Here is a 25,564-nt window from a genome sequence, read left to right on the forward strand (position 1 = left end):
GAAACTCGTTGCTTTAAATTTTTATCTTAAAAATATAAATAAATATATCGTTAACTTTCCTTAAAATTTAGGCTAGAACCAGAAGTTAACGCAATTTCTAGAATAAACTGAACCTTAAGCCCAAGCAATTGTCTAATATAGAACATAAACTGAACCGTATTATAATTATTCAAAATTTAACAAATATACTATTTGTTAAACAACCAAAAAAAAAAACTAAAGCAAAATACAATTGGTGGATTGTCTGGAAGTTAAACTGCCATGACTGTGATTACTTCTGTTCTAAATATGTACTTAGTTACTAAATAATCGTGGGAAAATATAACAAAATGCATATATGTATATTACTGTATAGTGTAAATTTCTTAAGTTGAAGCCAAGTGTTTGGTTGGAATTAGCATAAATGTCTTGGTTACAATCCTATGATATCGGCCCAATATAGGCAACAAGCACTATATATGGGTAATATGCATGGGATACTTGAGTGTAGATAAATGTCATACATACATACAGTGGGCTGCAGTATGTGCGTGCTGTAAACAATTAACAAGTAAAACAAAGAACAGATATCTCTATATATATATATATATATACATATATATATATATAGTGGGTAAATGCTAAGCCATAGAGGGAACTGCTCGTAAGCGTGCCATCGACAAACGAAGCAAATACATTTCAAATTACATTTAAAATAAATAATTAACTAATGTACATTCATATCTTTAGTTGATACATATATGTGTATATACATGTACAAGTGCAACTGCGCGTGAATTATGCCTGCAAAGTGGCTCCGCCGGCTCCGCTGGCACCGCTGGCACCGCTGGCACCCCCAGCATGTCCATTCCCGCCCGCATTTGTATCGGGGCTATCGACGTAGATGAAGCGCCGCATGAACTGACTGCAAAGATTGTGATAATCAGTCGTGACGTTGCATTTGCTGCTGCGCAACAGAATACGGCCAAAGATCGCAGCTGGAGTGAAAGGGAAAGGAATTCAATTAGTTGTTGTAGTTTTAATGCAGCATTTGCCACATTCTGTCTACGCACCGACATTGGTTGCCTCGTAATCGTTACGTTCGATACCCTCGCGCAGGAACATGCACAGATGCATGAACACATTGCGCTTGGGTGCGCTCAGCAGCGCTATTAGCTCCATGGCCTCCGACTTGCTTTTGCTGACCAGCAGATCCTCGACGAATGGCTCCAGCAGCGCCTGCTCCGGCAGGTCAAGCAACAACAACAGCGCCTCGGCAGCGGTTTGTGGTGTGCCCGCTATAAATGCACACATCATTTAAATACAAATCTATCTATGAATATGCAAATGAAACATACGAAACTCATCCTCTGACCAGGTGTCCAGCCAGTCACGCACGGCATTGAATTGACTGCTGAGCGGCTGCCGGCGATCGTAGCTCTGGAAAATGCCCTTTAGCTGATCACCTTGCTTGTGCAGATAGTCGATAAGCAGGAAAAATTCACGTGGCATCGTCACACGACATTCGGGCGTCACGTCAAGCATCTAGAAAAGTGAGTAAGTTATTAAATGGATCTCAGTTCCTTGAGTCTAAACTAATAACAGACTATTCCACTCATTTTACAAACAAAACTATCTTCGGATTGCCTTGTCAAATGGGCAGCAGACCCCTAAAGTTCGTATTAACTGAGATTGGTCAAGATAAGATATTGTTTTTCCAAACAAATCTTATTTTTCGACTAAACGGCTATATGACTTAATATTAACAAGATTTTATATTAGAACTCGTGAATGCCAAGTTTGTTTAGAAACAGATCGTTTCTATAGCAGCTATATGATATACCTATCCGATGCGGATAAGATTTTGGTGAAAAGAGAAAAACAACAAAATTTGTTCATACAAGAACATCAATTTACACCGATCTGGCCGGGTTTAATATATTTACTGCCTGCCTACGAAAGTCAGCTTGATGCAAGGCTCGATGACGAAAACTTGAAACAGAAACTTATAGTCGGAGGAGACGTATCTAGAACATATATATATTATTTATGGGGACGGAGATGTCTGCGGAGACCTTCTGCAAGGGATGGCGGTAGAATATATATTTGCAAAATCTGTAAAATAACAAGTCTAAGTTTCTAATAGATCTTTGAACATGAGCTACAGTCGATTAGAACAAAAACAAGCATAAGTATATACTATTTCATTCTTACAAGCTAAACTATTAGTTTCCACTCTTTTGCCGGTGAATTTAAGAGGTGAATTTAAACTAAGTTAAAAGCCAATAGACCACTCCTGGGGCTGGAATATCTTAACGTACTAGCTTCTTATAGATTTATATTAAATTTAGAATGGATATATACATTACCAGCTGCTTGATTTCATCCTGCTTGTACTCGCCGATCGGTCGATCGGTGCGGCACATTGTCTCCATTGATAGACCAAAGCAGCTGGGCTGATATTCGCCCGTTACGGTTATGAATATATCCCGTCCGGATCTGACATGCAGTATGAGTATATCGAAATCGCATTTGCCGGGCGTATTGCAAATCTTATGAAGCAAGCCGGTTATCGAATTGGGATCGGCCAGCATGCGTACGCGTATACTGCGCGCCGAGTCAATCATTAGGCTGTCCGAGCGCGGATCCACATGGAGCCACTTTTCGCATATGTCATTTGGCGAATCCTTGACCTTAAACTTAAAGTCCACCTGCTGCGGGCAATTGTTGTACACATTAAAGTCCCGTATGGCTGGCTCATTGAAGCGCACCAGCCCGAACTCGATGATGGTGCGCTCTGTGATTATCTGCGGCTGATTGTCATTCTCACGCTTGTCAACCGCCTTCAGTACTTCGCCCAGCACCAGCTTATACTTGGCCTCGTCGCGCGTCTTAATCTTCACCCGGAATATGGCATAGACGGGCTTGTGATCGCTCTGACGTATCTCCATTACACTATTGTAGGCCAGCTGCTCGATGCGTTTGCCCTTCCACAGGACGCGATCGCAATAGGCTGGCGCACGCTGTTTCTCGCCCGTATCATAGGTATCGGTGCCCACATCGTATTTGTATGTGGGTGCAAATTTAATCTCACCCTCCGTATAGCCCTTGAAGCATCTGTCATGGCTCATCTCCGTGCGCAGCTGATCGTACTGTAGCAGCAGCTCAAAAGTTTGGGCATCGCTCATCGGGCCCGGCCGCTGCTGTCCATTCGGCTCCTGTATGCGATAGTTCAGATCGCCCAGCCAGAAAATATGACTGCAATTGAAGGAGTTAATTAACAAAGTTTCTGACCGTTTCTGATGTCCTCAAACCATTCTAATTTTGTGCAAAACCCATTAGATTTATATAAGCAACGAGCTGTCGGAAACTATTAAGGCTAACGAATTGATATTTAAAATATACATATATGTTTGTCTATTCCATGCACAGAACCAGTTTATCAGATATTGTCGATATCTCCTCTCATTTCCATAATGTAATCATAATATATAAATGTTAGATATGTTCCCTTATTTCCCGCCAAAAGTGAAGAAAAACTCACATTTAAAGGTTGAACCTCGCGATTTGGTATGAACAAACTTTTGTAAGCCATATTTAAACCCAAAGATAAAGATCGGACAATAGTCAACAAAGTGTGTGTATTTGTGGCGCTGGGTTCGGGGCATCTGCTAGTCTGTTGCACTTACTCATGATCGTTGATGGTGCGGCACAGTAGGCCATTCTCCTCAAAGCGCATGCCATCCTCGATGGCCTTGTAGTCATCATTGCGCTCCGCCACGTAGCTCATGTGCGCGGCCAGATGCGAGTTGACGAAGCATATGTTCGCCTCGTTAAGCTGAAAGCTGACGGCAACGCCGCCCTTATTGCCCAGCGCATTGAACATGCCGCGAGCCACAGAGTTGACGCGACAGCGCACGATGTGCTGACGCAGCTGCTTGCGGACAATAATTGTCAACATAATGCCAGAGAGGCGCACCGATTGCAGCTCCTCATACTCGATACCATCATGCACGCTCTCCACCATCTTGCGTCTATGGAAAAAGAGTTAATAAAGTCAACTGATTGATATACAGAAATATATCCAAAGCATATTCAACATGTCATAGTAGTAGAGACTAACGCAGGCACATCCTTTGGAGTGGAAACTGGATGAAAAACTATTGAAAACTCTTGATTGCTTTTTGTATCCGCTTATTTTTAAACCCATTTTTATGATATTTACGTTCTGCAGAAAAATCAACTCCTTCAAGTTCTTAAGAAAATGAATCAAGTTGTTTTATCAATAAATAAGTGGAAGAGAATAAACACAATGCACGGGCACTCTCGGATAATGCCAGCTAGAACATATATTAAAGCAGACAGATTGATTATCATAAAAACATGGAGCTTATTCCACCCATAAGGGTGGGAAAAGAGTGGTTAACTCTATCGAACTTAACTTAAAGAATCGATCCGATTGGGCTTTAAGTGCATACAAAAGAAATATTGGATTTCGGGGTTATGGAAAATGGGCTCAGAAAGCGAAGAGTTTCGTTTTGAACATCTAACAGGAATTTCACCTCTCATAAACCATGAAATGCCGTACTGCTCACATCTATGACAAGCGCCTGGATTGATATCCAGCTAAATACAAGGCATGTCCTACATGCTGACCGGACACTTACATCCATTGCGCTGCATACATTTGCATTTGGTTGCCATTGAGCATTGCCTTGGCCGTGGTATCCAGCTCCTGGAGTCCAATGGCATAGATATCGGGCGCCTTCTCGCCGCTTGCCAGCCAAGGGCGTAGCGAATTGTTGTTATCCCAGCAGGGCCTATTATTAACGTTCCATGTGGCGCAGTAGATACTGTGAAGGTGCAAAGTGTTAAATGGAATTGAATATGGGGGATTAATAAACAATTGTCAGATACATACATAATATCCTTGTAGACAATGTATTGGCTTTCGCGCTTCTTTAGCTCCTGCTTGACTTCGCCAATCTCACGGTAATCGTCGAGCCAACGAAAATTGAGCGTCGTTTCCGACGGCATTTCGGCCTCCCACATGGCTTTCTTGCAGGAATTGATTTTTGCACAGAATTCATTAAAATCGACCGCACCCAATTCCGTTCGTATCGGATGATAGTAGTATTTGCTTGGCCTGTCATCGTCCGTTGACAGATCGAATTGCTGCTCCGTTATGGACCCCTTGGTATCTGTAAAGCTTACAACATATGCAAAGTTACTGTGCACGCACACAGGTGTGTTTCGCACCTACCCGTCGTCAATTGAAATGTCTTATTTATTGGAAATACTTTGTTTATTTTCAGCTCATTGCTAGCGGTCAACGGGGTGCGCAGGAGGGAGAACGAGATCAGCGCATATGTGCCGCCCGACGTTGAGGAGACCAGCGTTAGCAGACCCTCAATATGCTCCTGGCCCTTGATTTGATATGCCTCGAAGATCTGAAAATAGAACAAAAAGCAATTAAAATAATATTTTAATTACTTTTTTTTTTTGGCATTCAATTAGATTATACTCTTCTCAAATTGATTCTAGGCAAAACTTTTGGCAAATTTCTCCAGCAAAAGGTAAACAAAGCCATTATTGTGCTAAATTTTAAACCTACTTGGTTTTGTTTGCAAAACAAACAAAATAATACCAATTGAGTATTTATGAATAACATACATACATACTTAGTGTGCGCCCTGTTTATTAAGTTTTGTCCCCAAAAGCTGCATACCCGGCTTGCATAAACAACCGTTAAGGTTTCCCATTCTGAGTACATAACAGAGACTTGATTGACAATGTTTGAGCTTGGCATGGTCACCCTGCCTAATGCGTTGTGCTAAGCTGTGTGCCCAGCTGGCATAGTATATTGACAAGCAGTATACCCCGCTTGAGTACACAAGTGCAAAAAGGTGACCCATTTTGGGTACATATCAGAGTATGCATTGTTCAAAACAAAGTTTGAGCTTGCCATGGTCACCCTGTATATTAAGTTGTGCCCGTAAAATGTGGTGGTAAGCTGTGTACCCAGCTGGAGTATAATAACAGGCAGCAAACCGAGCTAGAGCACACAATTGGCTGCCCCCATAGTCGACCCCCACATAAGTTAATCTTAGTTTCCCTGGAAACGTCAGCTGATTATCGAGCCCGAGTAAAATATCATGAATATGAGACAAATGTTATCTACTGTCCCCAAGCTCAATTTACATGCACACACATACACACATGCATATTTATGCATGCATATACATACATATGTATGTATGTATTTACCGGGAACAAGGTGTCACATAGAAATGTGTTGCAAGCCAAATGCATAAATCGATTAATCACGATGGAACGAGTCAACTTACCAGGTGAACCGTTTCGTCCGCCTTGAAGCACTGCTGCACAATTGACATTGTTGTTCTCTCTGGCGCCGCAGCTGAGCTCGCATCAGCGACATTGGGATAGAGGCTCCCGCGTTCCATGGCTTAGCGTTTTTCTTTTACTTTTTTTTTTTTTTTTAGGGCTAGTTCTTGTTTAGCGGCTCTTTAGCTGGCTTAGGTGTTTGGTTTTGTTATTATGGCGTGCTAATCGGCTAGGCGGAATAATACTGGATGGGCGGTAGTTACGATATTATGGGTTATGCTGGAAATTTTTGTTGTTTTTGCTTTGACTGGCTATTTATAGTTAACACAACAGCTCGCATGCCTCTGGCGAGTGACGACACCAGCGAATTTGTAAGTGCTGGTTTTTCTTATTCTGTTTTTAAGACTAATGCCGAAACCGAGGTCAAGGAAGCTTTCATGAATGGTTTTAATTTGATTTTTAAAAGCCTTTTTCACGTGCTGGATGCTCTTGCGTTTTTATCTTGTATATGCTTTAACTGCTTTACGACGGTGGGTGTGGGCGGGTATAGTTTTTTTTGTTTTTTTTGTTTTACAAAAAGACACACACACACAATCGCAATCACTTATACACAGTCGTAGACCGAAGGGCTATTGGCGATGACGATAATTGTTATCCACCTTTCGGTTTCGGTTGAAATGGTTTTTAAATATAACCGCTATGCACATTACTCATTTTATGACAATTTCTGTGGCATTAATAAATTTGAATTAAGCTTGCGCACAGATAAAACAACAACAATAACAACAGCAGCAAAAACAACAACAAAAAATAGTGGTATGCACAAACATTCCAAGCGAGCAGCAGCAGCAATAAAACCAACGTCAACAGCTGAAATTTAGCATAGACTGGACCAGGGCTGCAACGCAACCAAATGCACTTGTTAACCAACACTGTCAGCTGACAGTGCTGTTAACAGCAGCAGCAGCAGCAGCAGCAGCTTTAATTTCGTTACTTGCGCACGCAAATTGTTTTGCGGCTATATTACGAAAACAGATATGTCACAATTTCAAAAGGAAATCGTCCAGGCGGTTCTCATAGCCGACAACAATGTGTGGAACTTTAAACCGCTATCCGACGAAGGCTCCACGGTGCGTACATATGCATATAACGACTTGTTGTTGTTGGCTTGGCCACGCACGTTGCTTGAATACATTTGATTTATTTATATGCAGGCGCTGCTGCCGCTGGTGAATGTTAGCATGCTGGATTATGCTTTAATTGCGCTAAATCGCAGCGGCGTGGAGGAGGTATTCGTCTATGCTAGCCTCTATCTGCAGGATATACGCGAGCACATCAAGTGAGCATAAATTGATTTATGTTTAGCTGCAATTGGGGTATTCCCGTAATGTTGGTCAACTTGCAGCGCACAGTCATGTTCATCTGTTTATAACCAGTTGATGGATCTAACGCTACTTTATAGAATTCAATTTACTTGTGGAAGCTCTAAATGGGTTACCTATATCCTTTGTCTTGCATAAGATTACTTAGCTAAATGCATTTATTTCCTAGAGTATTTCATCTCCGGTTGAATATGGCTTGACAACTTATATAAATAGGTTAAACTTGGCTGACTGACTAATTTTAGATAAATTATATAGCTTAAACTTTAAGAGCTGCGAAGCTAGAGGTTTTACTAAAGCCTCCCTTTAGGTCGAAACTGAGCACAAGTTTCGGTTTTGGAAAATTCGACCTCCAATTGGAAAAACTATTGCCTAATTTTTGCTGAAACCAGAAGTGACGTCATAAAACTGCGTCGGTTAGGGATCTGAGCGTCGGACTAACGAACGTAAGGTCGCCAGTTCGAATTTAGCAATTTTACTTGAAGAAAAATTAATATGAACGGAGAGAGAGAAGTTTAGGTTTCTTAGAAGCATTAGGTTTCTTAGTTTACATTAGAGCTAGGATAATTTAGAGAACCACTTGCGTTCTCGACCTTACTCTCTTAAGCCGGGCAACACCGGGCAATTTCTTTTAGTTTTAAATATTAATACACGCCTTGCTTTCATTCCCAGACAGGGCATTGCCGCATATGCCTCCTGGTCATTCAAGATGACCGTCCATGTGATTGGCGGCGAGGGCTGCCGTTGCTTTGGCGATGCCATGCGCGATTTGGATGCCAAGGCGCTGATACGCGGCAATTTCATACTGCTGGGCGCGGACACAGTGACCAATGCGGATCTGCGGCCCGTGCTGGAGCAGCACAAGCGCACGGCCAAGTTTGATAAGGGCACGGCCGCCACGCTCGTATTTAAGGAGTGCGCCAGCGGCGCCGAGCGCACCGGCAACGAGCTGCTAATTGCTGTCGACAAACAGAATACACGGCTGGTCTATCATCAGCGACTGCGCGCCAATCACAAGGAGTCACGCTACCAGATACCGCTCGATGTGTTCCTTAGCAATTCGTGCGTTACACTGCATCACAATCTGCTCGATCCGCAGATAGCAATTGGTTCGCCCTCGATGCTGTCTCTGTTTAGCGATAATTTTGATTTTCAGACGCGCGACGATTTCGTGCGCGGCCTGCTTATCAACGAGGAGCTGCTGGACAGTCGCATCTATGTGACGCTCCTGCCGCCGGCACAGTACGCGCACAAGGTCAACAATTGGTTATCCTATCAGCTGGTCAGCCGGGACATTATAAGCCGCTGGGCCCATCCGCTCGTGCCCGACATGGGTGTCTATAATCTGCAGCAGCAGTATGTCTTCTACAAAGATAACATCTACAAGAGTCACGAGGCGAACGTATCCAAGGTGGCGCTGCAGGAGAATGTTGTCATACAGGCGGGCAGCCATGTGGATGCCGGCACCAGCATCAGCTGCAGCGTAATTGGCTCCAACTGTCGCATCGGCAAGAATTGCCAGCTGAACAATGTGTTCCTTATGGCCAATGTGATTATACACGACAATTGCCAGCTGCGGCACTGTGTCATTGGCTCCGCTTCGGTTGTCCATGCGAATTGCACCATTAGCGCTGGCTGCGTACTGGGCGCCAAGTGTGTGCTGCCCGCCAACACAAAGCTAGCCAACACGCTGGTCACCAGCTCGCCCAGCACACAGCGCACCGAGGATCAGGAGCAGGGTAGGCAAACAAGCGCTTGACACTCTTTTACTCAGTCAACTAATTCCGAATCCATTTATTCAGTTGAACTGGAGGCCATTGGACCGTCTGCCTATATTGTCAACGATTTGACAACCGGCGATCCCGATGATTCCGATGCGGAAGACACTTTGCTGCCACAAACAGCGACCCTCTGCATACCGAAAATGTGTGAGCTGCAGCAGCTGGCGAACGTGGACAGTGACTGCAGCTCCTCTAGCGAAGATGAGGACGAGGATGAATCCCGTGGGGCCACACCGCTGCCCGACGACACCAACAGTAGGCATCGATTTGAACTAAATCAAAAAATGCATATTATTTAATTGACTGCTTGTTGCCGTCTTTGCAGTCTTTCTATCGGAGGTCATCGATTCGTTGTCACGTGGCTTTCGGGAAAAATCGAATCCAGATTTTCTCATACTCGAGATTAACTCGTCGCGCTATGCGTACAACATGTCACTCAAGGAGGTCAATTTCAATGTCGTCAAAGCTGTCTTTGGCATGGAGTCCATCATCGAGCCCTCTAACAATAATGTATTGGCTGCCATCAATGCCGTTTTCAAGCAACTGGGACCTGTTGTCTCCAACTATATTAAGAGCGAGGATGCCATGTTGGATTGCCTTAAGGCTTTGGAGGTATTAAACGCGGTTTGTTCTGGGCTCGTGCGCATACAATAAGGACAGATTCGCTCCAGATTTAACCAAAGGCTTATCAATTTGTCAGATAAATCTTTAATAGTGTTCCATTTGTCGAAGTTAAATCGAAAGCTGGCCATCTAAGGGCATCCCTATTAGCTATCTTCATTTTAATTTGTACTTCATACTGGTGTTGCCTTTTCATTTGTTCCCTTTGAAACAAATTCAACTGAATCTTATTTAATTGGAAGTTCGTTATCTTTATCAGTGCTGCATTTTAGCTTGCAATCCCAATTAATGTTCCATTTGCGTTTGTTTCCTTCCGGCAGGACATTTGCGAAGAGAACGAGCTGGTGCGCGAGAAAATCTCTCAGGTAGTGCATTACCTGTACGACAAAGACTTCGTCTCCGAGGATGCCATACACGCCTGGTACAGCCAACTGGATGTTCAGGAGCACGCAACGCTGCGGCAAAGTCTCGCCAAGCTCGTCGACTGGCTGAACCAATCCAGCGAAGATGACGATGACGCGAATAACGATGATGATGATGATGATGATGAATAGGCCAGCTGACACAACTGTGTTCCTTTACATACAACGAAATAAACTATTAAAAAACGATTTGCGTTTATTTGTTACAACATTTTTATTGCGACACACTCAAGAATTTGGATTTAAAATGTAGAAATGTTGTGTGAACTACATAAAACACAATTTTGTTTTTTTATAAAAAAAAAATAGGCCCTATTTAAGTCGAAAGAATTGTTTGCAATTTAAACATATTTCAATTGTTAACAGACAAATTTATGTGGATACTATCCAATAATATATATAAATTTTGATTTACAATTGAAATATATGTGCATGTATATATATGTATATATATATACAATGTATATATAACAAAGGGGCGTTCGATCAATAATCGCTTACAATTGATCGTAACGCCCTAAATCGATATACAATTTGTATATTAGCAATCGAAATGGAAAAACGGATTAATATTAATAAAAAAAACAACGTTATATCTATATAAAATATATGACATACATGTGTATATAGAAACGCTGTATAACGTAAGCTTCACTTGCTGGGGGGGTGGGTGGTAGGGGGCTGTTAAGAATTGTAAGTATCTAAGGCTTAACTCAAGTGCATATTACTAGGTCTCGCTACTCGCTGCTCGTTAATCGCTACACTCGTTGCCCATTGTTAGCAACTTTACTCGCTACTTTTCACTCGCTGATCGTTGCTCGTTACTAGCAACTTTACATGCTACTCTTTACTCGCTGCTCGTTACTAGCAACTTTACATGCTACTCTTTACTCGCTGCTCGTTACTAGCAACTTTACTCGTTGCTCGTTACTCGCTACTCTTTACTCGTTACTAGCGACTTTGCTCGCTACTTGCTACTCGCTGCTCGTTACTTTTCATATTGGAACTCTTGCGAGTCAGACTCGTCGCCCGCATCCAGCACCTTCATGACAGCGCCTTCTGTCTTATCGTCATCCTTTTCGTCATGCGATTGACTCTCATCTTCCGACTCCTTCATGGACTCGATGGTTATTTGCGTATCCTCAGCACAATCATCGGCATTTGTGGCATCCACTTCAGCTGCTGCTGTTTTATCTGGCTTATCCACGGCATCCGAGTCATCGGCATCGGCATCGGCATCTGCATCTGCATCGACATCTGCATCTGCATCTGCATCTGCATCTGCATCCGCATCCGCATCTGCATCATCTTCGTCGTCATTGTGTTTTTTCTCCTCATCGGCCTTGATCTCATCTTCTTGTTCACTGTCCACATCCATGGGCTCCACATCGGACTCAACTAATTGCTTGGATTTCTCGCGTTTCTGTTTCGTTTCATTCAAACTTTTCTCCTTGTCCACCGCTGGAACAGCAGCTGATGGTGTACGTTTAGTGCCGCTCGCTTTACCCGTTTCGGATTTGGATGACTTTGGTGATTTGGCGGCAGATGCCTGGCTGAAGCTGCGCTCCTCAATATTCCGATTGATGTCCAGAGCAATATACTCGAGTCGCAGCTGTACGCTCTTCTGGAACACCTCACTGTTGGCGCTGGAGACAAGATTGCTGCGCACCTCCTCGATGCAGCCCTCGAGCACCTTGTTCACCTCGCCCGCCTCCCAATCGCTATCCAGATTCTGGGTAACAATCAGCAGCGTGGTCAAGTTCTTGAGCAGCGTGACCATCCGTTCACTTTTCACAACGCCCTTGTTCATCTCGTCGACGGTTTGGCTGGCCTTGGCGCGGCATTCCTCGCGCAACAGCGTAGGGGATATCATGGCCTGTACATTGGGATTGCGGGTGAGGCTGCTGGATAGCTCCTGCACCTTGGTCAGCTCGTACATGAGATCGCCATTGAGACGCTCGATGAATATTATGTTGGAGGCGTAGCGACGCTGGAAATCATCGCGGAATTGCCGGCGACTATGATCGGCGACCTCCTCCTGACCCATCAGCTCGCCCATTGCCAGCTCGGCGGTGTCGTTCATTTTGCTCAGCCGCTGAATCTTCTCCTCCTTCAGCGCAATATAGTTCTGCAGCAAGACCAAATGCTCGAGCAGTTTCATGGGATAGCCATGATGTCGCACCAGCTGCATCCTCATCGGACTCTCACCGATGGCATCCTGTCCCAGCAGCGGATCACTCTTGTTCAATTTCATGCTGAGCGCATTCCGTGCCGCCGCATTATTATTGGCCAAGTGCTTTTGCGGTGTCGTCGCCGGGTTGTTGCTGTTGCTGTTGCTGTTCTCGTTGCTGCCGGCCGCGACAAGCGGATGACGTTTGCCCTGAAAGCTGCTCGCCAGGTTTGTGGTGAAGCCCAAATTGGTGGTGTAGCCCATGTTGTTGGTCTGATAGATGCTCATCAGGTTGGGCCGAAAGTCTTTGGTGAAGCTGTGCAGCGGCAGCATCTCATGAAAGTTCTCGGACACAATCTCATAGTCGGGTATCGACTGTGTGCCCAGGCCGGGTCGCTCGAACGTGACACGATACATGGCATTGAGTGAATCATAGGCAGCCACAGTGCCCGCAAAGATGCCGTCCTGCGGCGCACGCAAACGGGCCGTCACCTTGGTGCCCAATGGCAGCGGCATCGGTATCTTTTCGGGCATATCCGCCAGTAGCAGCGTATCCTTGAGCTCGCCGGGCTTGCGGCACTGCAGCGTGCGCATCAGCTGGCGCTTCCGCTCCAGCTCGCGTCGCTCCTCATGAAAGAAGGCGGCCGAACAGCGTCGCGGTCGACCCATGCGCCGCCTGATGTTCACCCATTCGTGGCGATTCAATTTGCGTGTACCGAGACGCGGCGCCAGCTCATTAACATGATTCATGAAATCGTATTTGCAATCGAAGAGCGGCTTGTCGATGTACGAGTAGAACCATTCGGCAATGGCCCATTTGTGCGCCTTGGGCAGCTTGAGCAGATTGCGCAGGCGCAGCCCAATCGATTGGCCCAAACGCTTGTTGGCCACCGCTTGGGCCTCCGCTTTGCGGACGGCTTCCTCGGCAGCGGCAGCGGCGGCAGCAGCTGCTGCGCCCTTTGTCCCGCTCGTGGCGCCACGACCGGGTCGCAGATGACCCGCCAGCTGCGGATGCTGCTGCTGCTGCTGCAGCTGTTGCTGCTGCTGCTGTTGTGCCTTGCTGGCGGATGTTGGTGTCGCCGGCAGCTTGCCCGGCGTCTTTTTTTGCTTGCCCGCGGATGTGGGTGTGTCCGCGGCGGCCGCGTCTGCAGCTGAGTTGGAAGTGGAGGCGCCGTTGTTGCTATCATTGGAGCGCATATAGCGTGAGACGACGCCCTTGCGCTTCTTTAGCACCTTCGAGGGCGTGGTCAGCAGCTTGCTGGGACTGTCGCCGGAGCCGCGCGCCGATCCCTTTTTGGGGGCCAGACTCACGCGCAGCGGCTTATCATCATTGATGATGTTCTCGTCGTAGAAGAGCGGATTGGGTCTGCGTATGCGGGCGGGCATGCCGCGTGCGTTCAGCGTTAGAATGGGCGCCTTTTGGGTCTTCGGTTTCGGGGGCGGAGCGCTGCCCACGCGCTGCAGCCCGAGCGTGGCCAGGCTGAAGGCAGGCGGCTCCACTTGTTCATCGGGATCGCTTGCCTCATTGCTGTCTGGCTCCGGTTCCGGTTCCGCCTCTGGCTCCTCCTCTTCCTCATCCTCTTCGGCATCATCAATGTCCTCAGTGTCCAGATCATGCTCGGCGAGCTCGGCTTCCTCTTCGATCTCCTCATCTAGTCCGTGTTCGTGCTTTTGCTCATTTTCGCTCGTTTTCACGGCTTTGCTTTGGTTTACCGGCTGCGCTTTGCTGCCCGCTTCCATCACCTCCTCATCCTCGTCATGGGAGACGCGCGCGATCTTGCGCACCGCGGCGGCTGCCTTCCGGGGCCTACCCCGTTGGCCGGTGCTTCTGGTCTCCGTTTCGGGCATTTTCGCCAGCTGCAAAATTCAAAAAGCACTTGATTAGCCATTCTTTAACATTGAAACCCATTCAAAAACTAGTCGAACACATCCGACCAGGAGATACCCTGTGTTCAGCTGTCCTTACGAATATTCCAGCTACCTCCTTGAAGATACTCACACACGCACACGAACACACACACACACACGCACACAAGCTCAACTGCGTCTGTGCTTCTTCTTCTTCGCTTAGCAAACCGTCAAGGAAAACGCATTCTTGATTAACTTCGGAGCTTGTTGTCCGATCTTTACGAAATTATCGGAGCTTAACTGTGACTTACAAAAGTGTGCATATACGAAAGCTCAAAACAATACCTCTTTATGTGCTTCTTCTACTGTGCCTTTAATATATTAGGTGACCATAAAATTAAAATCGAATAATTGGATAAAATCTAATAAATGGGCAATGATTTGTATTCTTTAATGAATATCAATATAAAAAACTTTTAATCTCATATTAAGCAGAAAAGATAAGCTACTTTATAGGATTTAATTAGTTAAACAATGCGCTATCTGAGAGACAGAGAGAGAGAGAGAGAGAGAAGGAAAGAAAGACAGACTAGAGGGAGAGTGAATATAGTATAACTGTAGAATAATCTCGTTTGAATTCGGGGCAAATATCACGTCAAAATTGTTTAAGAAAAGAAAAAAAATGTTTGTATTAGAGTAAAATAATATTTTTCACATTAGATGTGAGTATAATAAATAGGAATTTTGTATAGCTCATCTTATCTATATATCTATCTATCTTTTTTTCTGACTGATCGTATCTATATGTATATATAATATTGGGATTTGACCTTTAGCGGACTGTCAATAGAAAAGCCAAGTTTTATGAACAAGGGAACAGAACTAAGAACTGCCATAGATATAGAAAGAGATAATCGGTGGAAGGCACAGTTTAGCTTGATATACCTGATAAATAATAGACATAATCTTTTTTCAAATATATATAAAACAATCTCGGAAGCAAAAGGCTCTAATTACAAATTCACAAATTGTCATTTGGGATTTTCCCTTAAGATCTAATTGTAATTGAATAACAAACACAACGCAATTAATTTATGTTTGGTTGACTTTATTTCTTGCATGTATATATGTATATATATATATATTATATTTAATTTTTTAATATATTTTTTTATTTTTATTTTTTCGTTCATTATTTCATTTTGTGTAATACTTTGATTGAAGGACCTCGAATATACACATACATACACATATTCGTAATTCAAATTAAGCACAAATACATTTTATTTAACTTTTATGTCATAATCTGTAGTATATATATATTTGTGTATTAGTGTGTGTGTGTGTGTGTGTTTAGCCTATACAAAACATACAGATATAAATACAGGTAAGGGACAAACACAATTGCGCGTGTGTGTGTGTGTGTTTGTGTAATATTGCTAAGCTTTTTTTTTGCATTTAATTTTTTCTTAAGTAGTTGACGTCTTGTTTACGTTTAATTCAAGTCTAACTTTAGAGTTTGCTAATTGCAAAATGAATAACAAAGAAATTGATTGATATATTAAGCCGAAAAAGTAGTAATTTTTTTTGTAACTTAATTTATATAAAAACAAAAAAGAACTGTTTTTTTTTTGTAATTTTTCTTAATTATTTTTATGTTTTTTTTTCTTCTTTCTTTCTAAAGTAGCAACTTTGCGCAATACATGTATTTTGTTGTTGTTTTTTAATAGTTGTAGATAGATAATAACAATACATTAGGTTTAACAAATATCAATATCAATAATAATATTAATTATAATAATAATAATAGTAATAATTACAATAGCATAAGTAGTAATAACAGCATTCATTCTTTGTTTGTATTGGTTGTAGTTTATGTTTTCTTTTCTTTTTTTTTTGCTTTAGTTTTCAATTCCATTTTGTTTAAACAAATGTAGTTGTGTTTTTGTTAAGTTATTTTCGGTCGCAGTTTTTCCTTTTTTTTTTCTTTTCAATAATTTATAGTTTTTTATATGCATATATTTTTCTTTAACAAAACAAATAGCATTTACTTCCGGGCTTCTCTTTCCCTTCAGAACTTCTCTTATAGCTACAGAATACACGCATTACATAAATATTAAACAGCGAAGTTCTCAACTCCCGAAAACCAAAACAATTTGCGCATATAAAATAATAATATTAATATTAATAAAAAAAAAAAAAAAAATATGGTAAAAGATAAAGGAAAAATAACTAAAACAAAATAATTTCGAGGGGAAAAATACCCCCCATAATAATATGCTTTGGAGCAAATCGTTTTGGTTATCGAACGTCTGTTTCGGGCGCTGTTTGAATTAGTTTTTCTTGTTTTTTTCTATATCTTTTAGTTTTTTTTTTTTTTGGTTTTTTAAACAATGCCAGGAAAAAACGTTTTAAAATCGCACAAAATACAATTAAAATACATATGTATACAAATACAAATATTTATATATATTATATATAATAAATAACAGTTGGTTTTATTTACTCATATTTATTGGGTTTGCCTGTTTTTGTTTTTGTTGTTGTTTTTATTGACTTTTTATTGTTTACTATTTATTTGTTGTCTATTTATTGTTTTAGTTGATGATCGTGTCGCTCGCTTTTGAAGCCCGCGTTGTTGATTGCCTAAATAGTATGCAGCTCGGCTGCTCAGTATGCGGCCTAACGACGTTGACTCCGCTCTATTCTTGGGACTATCGATAAGTGTTTATCGATAAATCAATAACGATATATGTTGATCGACGAATTGATAGCAATCAATGTTGATCGGTTAATCAATAACGATGAATGTTGATCGATATATTGATAACAACAAATGTTGATCGATATATCAATGGCGATATATGTCGATCGATGAATTGATAGCAATTAATGTTGATCGATAAATCGATAATCCTGAAATGTTGATCGATAAATCGATAACGATTTATGTGTATGCAAGTGAATATTATCGATAAATCGCTATCGATAGTCGTTAAAATGAAACTCGGTTGTTTATCGCACGCGTGAAATTTAAACATTGAATCGCGTCTCAGAGCCATCCGCCAGCATAAGCGTAACGGTGCGATTATTAATCCAGACCAGCTTGGCCAGTCGCATCGGATTTAGCCGCGACACATCCGGTATGGGCGCCGTCGAATAGCCCTTGGTGCAGCGCGTCTGCGATTGGCCCAGACCGAACATGCCGGTGCTCGTCTGCCAGAAGGACAAACGGTTCTCGGTACACGAATAGGATACCAGATATTTGCCATCGGGCGAGAAGGCCAACGAGGTAATCGGATGCGTATGGGCGGGTATCATTTGGCATTTGTTCTGCCTCAGCTCATAGATGGCCAAATTGCCGCTATTCGCGCCGACGGCAATGCGTCGGGTTTGGCCGCAATGCGAGATTTGGTTGAACTTGCAAATGGCCGGACACAGATCGGCCAGGCCGCGACTCTTCAGCTCATTGCTGTCGACGCAGTGGAGCGCAATGTCCATGACCTCGACCAGGAGTCCGGCAATCTCCGATTGCATTTTATCAATTAGCATCTCAACGCACTGCAATATCTCGCTCTTGGCCTTGTACAGCACGGACTGTGTTAACGGCGTGTTGATCGACTGGGCATTCTGCTGCATGGTATTGTAGCGTGCCACCTCCCTGGCCATGGTCGTGATGAAGGCCGCCGGCCGTGCCGTGGCGATCAGCCGGAGCGCATGACGAGCGGTGCGGCAGGCATCCGCTTGCGGTGTCAACGGCAATTTGTAATTTAAGTTTGGCACCTCTTTGCCCTCGCACGAGATCTCCAGCAGGCCGAGCAGCACCTTGGACACGTCCAAATAGGGCTCCCAAACGGTAAAGCCGCGTCCCAACAGATCGATGGCCGCACGACGCAATGGCGTATATTGCGGCAGCTTCGGTGATGGCGGCGCGTACAGCAGATGTGCCAGCGCCATGGAGGTGAGCCGGGCCAGATTGTTGGCAATGCCGAAGCCTTCGACCACGGACGATTTGCGACGCTCGTTGGCGTGGCCCAGGCTAATGCTGCCCCGATGATTCGGCGACTCCTGCGAAATGTCCTGACCAAATTCGGCGCCAATAACGCCCAGCAGGATGACGGCGGTGGTCTGTTTGCGCTTCAGCTCCGACAGACTGGACGGCTTGCGTATGATCTCCTCCTCCTCCTCCTCATAGTCCTCATCCTGTTGATCGCCGGAGCCGCCAACGCCGCCTCCGCCGCCGGTAATCACCTGGCCACCCGACATTGAGCTACCGCCGTTGCCCATTAGAGAGTTGGCCCCACCAACACCACCACCGGAGCCACCGCCGCCACCGCCACCGGAGCCACCGCCGCCGCCGCCGCTGCCCGCCTGACTGTTCGCCACCTGCTGTGCGCCAACAATGGGCTCGGTGTGCGTATAGAGGGGCAAATACTGTGCCCAGCTCTCGACGAGCTGTTTGCGTCCCTTCTTGCCCATGCGGGTGAGCTCGCCGAGCAGTATCTGTTGCGCTGCTTCGCGTATCTCGATGCAATGATGCTGCCAGCGCTTGACCATCATTTCGACCTGGGGACGCTTGAATTTCTTGGGCTCCAGCGCCTCGATTTTGTCGGGCAAGAGGAAGCAATGGTGGGTGGACAGCAGGCTCCAGCCCTGCTTGATCTGTGAGGTGTGATGGGCGAGCAGCTCCTCGCGCTCCTCCTCGCTGTTCAGCGTGGAGTCGGCACGCTGGGCCAGACGCTGCAGTTTCTTGTGCTTCTCGCTGTCGGGCAGAAATGAGGCGGCGCTCATGGACATCAGCGTATTGGACATGGCGACCAGTGCCAGTATGTGATTCGATGTCAATGTGGTGCTCAGTTCCCAGTGCAGACGGGATGTAAAAATGGCTGTCAAATGCTCCAGACGCTGCAGTTCCTCGGGCAGCGGACGCTTCTTCGAGCTGGATGGTTGCTGTAGCAGACCCGGTGGTATGGCATAGTTATTCTGCCAGGTGGGCAGCAGCAGGGACATGTAGCCGGCCTTGGAGAGCACACCGTACGAGATGGGCACAATGGGACGCAGCAGACCCAGCTGGGATTCGCACACCTTATCCAGATGCGGATCGAGGCCCCAGGAGTGCAGCAGCGAGAGCAGGAGCTGTGCCACTTCCATGACATGCGTGACCTCCATTTTGGATGCAATCTTACTCCTCAGATCCTGTGGCTGCTCCTCGTGCGATTCGACGGCCTTCTGCAGGCTCTCCACCTTAGCCTGCACCTTCTTCTCGACAATTTCCGTCTTCTCTTTGAACTTCTGCACTAGTCCGTGCTTGTCCTTGTCCTTGAGTATCTTCTCCACGTCGACAGCCTTGTTCTTCACCTTGCTGAAGAAGTCACCGATCTTCTTGCTCGCATCAATGTGCATCGATTTGCCATCCTTGGGATGCTGCAGATGGACACCGAGCGCCTCCAATGCGGCTGGTGACATTTGCGCATATTCCTCGCTGTGCAGCTCGAATATGAGGCCCTCGATATCGAAGAAGAGTATGTGACTCTCGGCATCTTTGGGATTGGTGCGTAATCCCTGTATGACCAACGGATTGCTGCGATGCTTCATCAATAAATCAATGTTGCCCTGATTGTGACCCTGCAGCTGCTGCAGCTGATGGATGCCGCGCTGTGTGGCATGTCGTATGGCGTTCATGTTGCGCGACTTGAGTCCCCTAAAGAAATGCACCGCCGGATTGGCCATGCCCATCTCACTGGCCGAGTTGGCGGGACCGCTGCCCGAATTGCCGCCACCAGTGCCGCCCTCTTCCAGAGCCTGCTCATCGCAGGCAGAGAGCACCTCCTCGGCGAGCATGCCATGGAGCACACGATCCAAGTGACCCGTTTCCATTTGCCAAACGTAGACGCTGCCATCGGAGCAGCCGACAATAAGAAAATCATCGAGTGGACGCCATTTGATGGTCACAACCGGAAATAGATGGCGACTGGCGAGCGTAACGCATTTGCGCTCCTGCAAACTAACCAGGGTGACCGAATGATCCGAGGCCACCGAGCAAATGCATTTTAGAATCCGCGGACTACAGCTCTCCGGCGGCACAAGCAGCTGTGTTATCTCACCGGCGTGTACACAGAAACGATGCAACAGGCTGCCGCTGTACAGATCCCATAAGCAAACGGCGAAATCAATGCCGCCGGAGAGTAGATGGGATTTCTCATAGCGCGGATGCACCATGGACGGACACAGCAAACAATTGACGCGTCCGCGATGGCCATAGAGTATCTGATGCGATGGCCAATCACTGAAGTTCTGCTTAATCCCGACAAGCAGCTGCATCATAACCGTCTGTGTCGCCGGCACAATCACAATGCTGCCATCCTCGCGTCCAATGACCAAGCGGCTCTGCTGTGGCAAATAAATGCTCGATGTTAGCTTCACCGGCGACTCGGTGATGCGCGACAATTGGTCGAGTATGCCCACCGGCGGTGGGTCCATAATCGACCAGGCCTCCACCAACGAGGTGCACACATGCGGCTTCTGTATGCGTGGCGGCATTTGCTTGGCCTGCAATATGCTAATATTATCCAATGGCACCTCCGGCACATTCCACACCGATATGTAGCCCTCGGAGTCGCCGCGCAGCAGAAAATGCGTCTGCTGACCCATCAACAGCTTCATGGCCGGCGGGCACGAGAGCACCTTATCGCCGGCATGCTGCAGCACATAATACAGATAGGGTGCATCGCGTACAACGCTTTTGGAATGGAACTCCTTATTATCCGGTATACAATTCGCGGGTAACTTATACAAATATCCCTTGCCCTCATCCGTCCAGAGCATTACACGATCCGAGGTGATAAAATCGCCACCCTGCCAGCGTTCTCGAGCTGGCGCTATAACCGAACAGAGTACGGTGAAGTCGCCGGCATCGTAGATCTGCCAGTACTTGGTGCAAACCAGGAGCACAGTGCGCTGATTCTGTGCACAACAATTCATGGTGATGGCGTTCAGGCAGCGTATCTCCTTCGATTCATTCTCGTAAATGGGCTCCGCATGCTTGTTCTCGTTGCCCGTCAATGTCCAGACTTTGACGGTGCCGGTGGTCGTGATGGCCAGCACGACATCATCTTTGCGACGCATCGGACGCAGCACATGTATGGCAGATATCCAGTCCGGCTTCACCTTGGAGCTGAGCACATAGATCACCTCCAGGCTAAACGGATCCATGACCATAATCTCTGCATAGTAGCCAATGCAGAAGAGGCGAACATCCTCGCTGTTCGCGGTGTGATAGCTTTGGATTTGTGTATGCACCTGTGGCAGCTTTACAGCCTCGGTGCACTTGCCATCGATCAGATCCCAGGTGCACATCTCACCGTTCTCCGATGAACTGACTAAAAAATTATTCTCCGGCAGCAGCGAGGCACGCACCAGGCACAGCACTGGCGCCGAGTGACCAACGAGCAGGCAGCGTGGTGACATCTTTAATGTGGCTGGCTCCACTTGCCACAAGCAGATCTGTCCATCGTAGCAGCCGGTGACCAGTGTGCACTGATCATCCGACAGAAAGACGCTCGATATGCAGTGCGTGGGCGCTGTCGGACCCCACAGCACCACCGGCACAACCAGATTCGTACTCACCATGGTTTTATGGTACAAACACGAGACCAAACCACGACACCAACTCCGACTCCAACTCCGACTCCGACTCCTCCTCCTCTTATGATGACGATATTCGCTCTATGCTGTGCGTGTGTGTGTGTGTGTGTCTCCTTTGCGTGTGTATCTGTGGGCAAATATCGGTTTCGCCTTGTTGTTGTTCTCTGTAAGAATTTATTAGTAAACATTGGACCACAACGTTGCTTGGCGGGGCTACACACTGGAGTGTGTGTGTGTGTGCGTGTGTAAACATACAGTGAATACTTTTGATAGTGCACCAAATCAATTTTCATTTGCCCTTCTATTTCGTTTAAGCTCATCTTCAAAATGATTTAAATATTTGGAATTGAAAGAAACTCTGACAAGGATTCAATAGGAGCTGACAGTAAGCATTCGATATCACTGAAACTGGCATTGTTTCATTGCCGCTGTTCCTTCCTCGTTGCGTTTTCATTGTTTCTAAATTAAAAAAAAAAATACAATTTATCTGAAGCAAAGAGAAATTCGCACGCACCTACGAGTGGAATGTTAACGATAATGCGATACCTGATAACAAAATTTGTTTTAACTGACGCTAATCTTGAGAACTGCTCCAAAAATTATAATAATATCAAAGATAAATTTATGCGCATAGACAGCCAAGCTGCCAGTAGAATCTTTACGGATGCGACACAAAGAGAAACTAGACATAAAAGAGAATAGCGAATATAGCATGAATATTACATAATCATTTTCAAGCTGACAGCGATATGTTTACGGATGCGACACAAAAAGGAATATACATATATTGAAGATATTGATTAGCTGCGCTGTCAGCGAAATGTTTACGGATGCGGCACAAAGAAGACGGGACAATAAACGGCATATGGCAAGTGACTCATGTGGCCGCCCTTTAAGCTGGAATTGAAATAACACATTTTTTACACACACTCATTTCAGCCAAAGTGACTATAAAAGTAAAAGCATTTAAATTAAGCCGTTTGTTTTATTTGGCACAATTTAACTGTAGTCACAACATATGTTTTAGTTTAAGCGAGAGTGCACCATAAAGATACATTACTGTAAAGACTTAGGAGAGATTGCAAAGTCAGCGTATTGAATATCAAAAGATAAACACGGAACACACACACACACACTCACATACACGCAAACAAACAAAATTGTGTTATACAATTGAGGCGCTGGAGAATACGGAAAAATACGTCCACCCTTCCAAACGCCACCCGCCCTGGGCAAACAATATGTGACCAGGATGAAGAAAAAAGTAAGAAAAACAACTGCGTTTCGAGTTAATTTCTAGACAATAAAGACAATATATACACATATGTATGTGCACAAGACAACAGAGTAGCGCAAGTAAATGGCAAGTGTGGCCGGACAAACAAATGGATGGACAGCCTAGCCAGACTGTCACATATATACTTATGTACGTCACCAGCAGCAGCAGCAGACGCGCGCGCAGGCAATTAGCTGCAGTAACTGAGACAATATGGCAACTACATAGGCTAACTGGATACCACAGATGGAGCAGAGCGCTCATCAAATTCTATAACATGCTAAATTAATTGGAGATGACGACGCGTGCGTTTGCATTTTGGGCTTGAAAATGATTAAAACGGGCTGCCCAATTGGGTTGCAAACACACACACACAAACACACAGAAGTGTAGACCCGCCAATAAATAATAATTGTAGATAACTTAGCATTTAGCTAACATTTTGCTGTTGTTGTTGTTGCTGCTGTTTCCGTATTGGTTGGCGCGTGATGGCCTCCTCTCCCTCTCCACTCGTTTCGCTTGTGTTTTTGTTGCTTTTTGTTTTTGTGTTTGCAGGGCCTGCTATTGATCCTGATCCGAGTGCTGCTGCTGCATTTTTGGTGTTGTGAATAAGTGTTGGCTACCAAGCAGCGCAGTTATGGAATGTCGTCGTCGTCGACTCACGATTCTAATTTGAATACACTCCGTGGATTTTTATACTTTTTTTTTACTGCTGGGCCCCGTGTGTGGCTGTCGCTATCCGTTCAATTACAACACACACACATATATACACTGTTGTTGTTGCTCTTTTTGTTATTGCTATCGCGATTAGCGATTTTTCTCATATGTATTTATACTATTTTGCCCATTGGGGGTTTTCGCAGCTATATTATAACACTTTTGTACAAATTTGTTGTTGTACTGTTTGACTCAAGACATATACATAGATATACGTTCACTTTAACTATCACTTGGATTTCACTTTGTATATTCTATATGTTTTTTTCTATTTTTTTTTATTTATTTTTTATTTTTTTATTTTGGTGCACACGAAAATCTGCTGAGCACAGGAAAAAGCAATGAAGATATCGACCGTGGTCTAACAATTGTCGATAAATTGCTAGAGTTGTCACAACGCCTAACGACACGATACATTCATGCAATTTTTTAATTGGGTAGCAACTCTGCACTACAATTTTGATATTTTGCTTAAATGTCATTGTTTTTTAGCGTTTTTTAATGTATTAACGCACATTTCGAACCGATGAAATGCTTAAAATACATTTAATGCAAATTTTGCGTACTCTTGCGACCTTTACTGACCTTTTTACACATGGTTGAAACGTAATGTCGTTACCTATTGTCCAACGGACAACGCAGTCAACAATGTACATGCGCTTGTCAAACGAGAATTAATTCATTTTGAGCATACTTATCATATATTAAGAATAGCTTAAGTGTTTGATGTAGTTTGCTAGTATATATTACTTAAAACACATTTTGAAATATAGAGACACATATGTAAATAAACAAACACACGCTTGTCAACATGAAGGTAGCTGTTGCTGTTGCTTTCTTGTTATTATTAACGATTTAATCACAATGGAATGGTAAACGATAAACAGAACTGTGTACTTACCGTCTAAAAATGTTTTGTTTTGTTTGTTTTTAACTTTTGTGGCACGTTCTTTTAAATTTACGACAAAATGCTCTTGACACACACTCTTTTGAATGGCGGCTAGAAAAGAAAACCAGCGATGAGTGTTATGCTGTAGGGTTGCTTAACGTATATACATCGATATATCGAAAATTTTAAATCTTTGATAGCTCAGATTTGTCAATATCTTTTCAAGAAAATGAACACAAGGATATTGTGCACCATAAATGAATCATTAATATAAACGGCTGGTAAAAACGATATTGCAATTTTTAACCAAAAACGTCAGTAATTTATATTGTATATTACGCTTCTGCAAAAAACACTTGCGTAGAAAGCTTTTTTAATTAAATCTTTTTGGGTAAACGGCATATTATATTTCGAGCTGGGCCAAAATCGAATGTGCTTTTTGTGATTTTCTACGCTCCATATATAATACGCTTTTCATATAATATTCCTG

General features: G+C 44.5%; 4 protein-coding genes across 5 annotated transcripts; 1 reads left to right on the top strand and 3 right to left on the bottom strand.

Moving 5' to 3' along the window:
- Positions 1-336: 336 nt before the first annotated feature.
- On the bottom strand, positions 337-6,508 carry Ocrl (Oculocerebrorenal syndrome of Lowe). Its single transcript, XM_064699042.1, has 9 exons — positions 6,327-6,508; positions 5,243-5,429; positions 4,901-5,180; positions 4,647-4,832; positions 3,669-4,013; positions 2,349-3,237; positions 1,338-1,524; positions 1,053-1,277; positions 337-977 (listed from the first exon to the last, which is right to left on the bottom strand). Exons 1-9 carry the CDS (start codon positions 6,441-6,443, stop codon positions 778-780), a joined length of 2,616 nt encoding a protein of 871 aa, XP_064555112.1. The 5' UTR covers positions 6,444-6,508; the 3' UTR covers positions 337-777.
- Positions 6,509-7,278: 770 nt separating this feature from the next.
- Positions 7,279-10,719, top strand: eIF2Bepsilon (eukaryotic translation initiation factor 2B subunit epsilon). The gene is made up of 6 exons (XM_064699043.1): positions 7,279-7,454; positions 7,539-7,663; positions 8,379-9,445; positions 9,509-9,742; positions 9,813-10,099; positions 10,429-10,719. The coding sequence occupies exons 1-6, from the start codon at positions 7,362-7,364 to the stop codon at positions 10,660-10,662; spliced, it is 2,040 nt and encodes a 679-aa protein (XP_064555113.1). The 5' UTR covers positions 7,279-7,361; the 3' UTR covers positions 10,663-10,719.
- Positions 10,507-25,245, bottom strand: mip130 (Myb-interacting protein 130). Its single transcript, XM_064699040.1, has 2 exons — positions 25,087-25,245; positions 10,507-14,557 (listed from the first exon to the last, which is right to left on the bottom strand). The coding sequence occupies exon 2, from the start codon at positions 14,546-14,548 to the stop codon at positions 11,519-11,521; it is 3,030 nt and encodes a 1,009-aa protein (XP_064555110.1). The 5' UTR covers positions 14,549-14,557; positions 25,087-25,245; the 3' UTR covers positions 10,507-11,518.
- Positions 15,960-24,486, bottom strand: Rbcn-3B (WD repeat-containing protein Rbcn-3B). 2 transcript variants are annotated; one of them, XM_064698979.1, is made up of 2 exons: positions 23,908-24,486; positions 15,960-22,356 (listed from the first exon to the last, which is right to left on the bottom strand). In XM_064698979.1, exon 2 carries the CDS (start codon positions 22,175-22,177, stop codon positions 17,582-17,584), a length of 4,596 nt encoding a protein of 1,531 aa, XP_064555049.1. In that variant the 5' UTR covers positions 22,178-22,356; positions 23,908-24,486; the 3' UTR covers positions 15,960-17,581. The 2 variants fall into 2 exon arrangements, with proteins under 2 accessions (XP_064555049.1, XP_064555050.1); XM_064698980.1 differs by lacking the exon at positions 23,908-24,486 and adding an exon at positions 22,448-22,564.
- Positions 25,246-25,564: the final 319 nt, after the last annotated feature.

Source organism: Drosophila montana, unplaced genomic scaffold (assembly GCF_035044405.1).
Source record: "Drosophila montana isolate Dmon_TW-CO22-7 unplaced genomic scaffold, ASM3504440v1 contig_787_1, whole genome shotgun sequence".
NCBI lineage: Eukaryota > Metazoa > Arthropoda > Insecta > Diptera > Drosophilidae > Drosophila > Drosophila montana.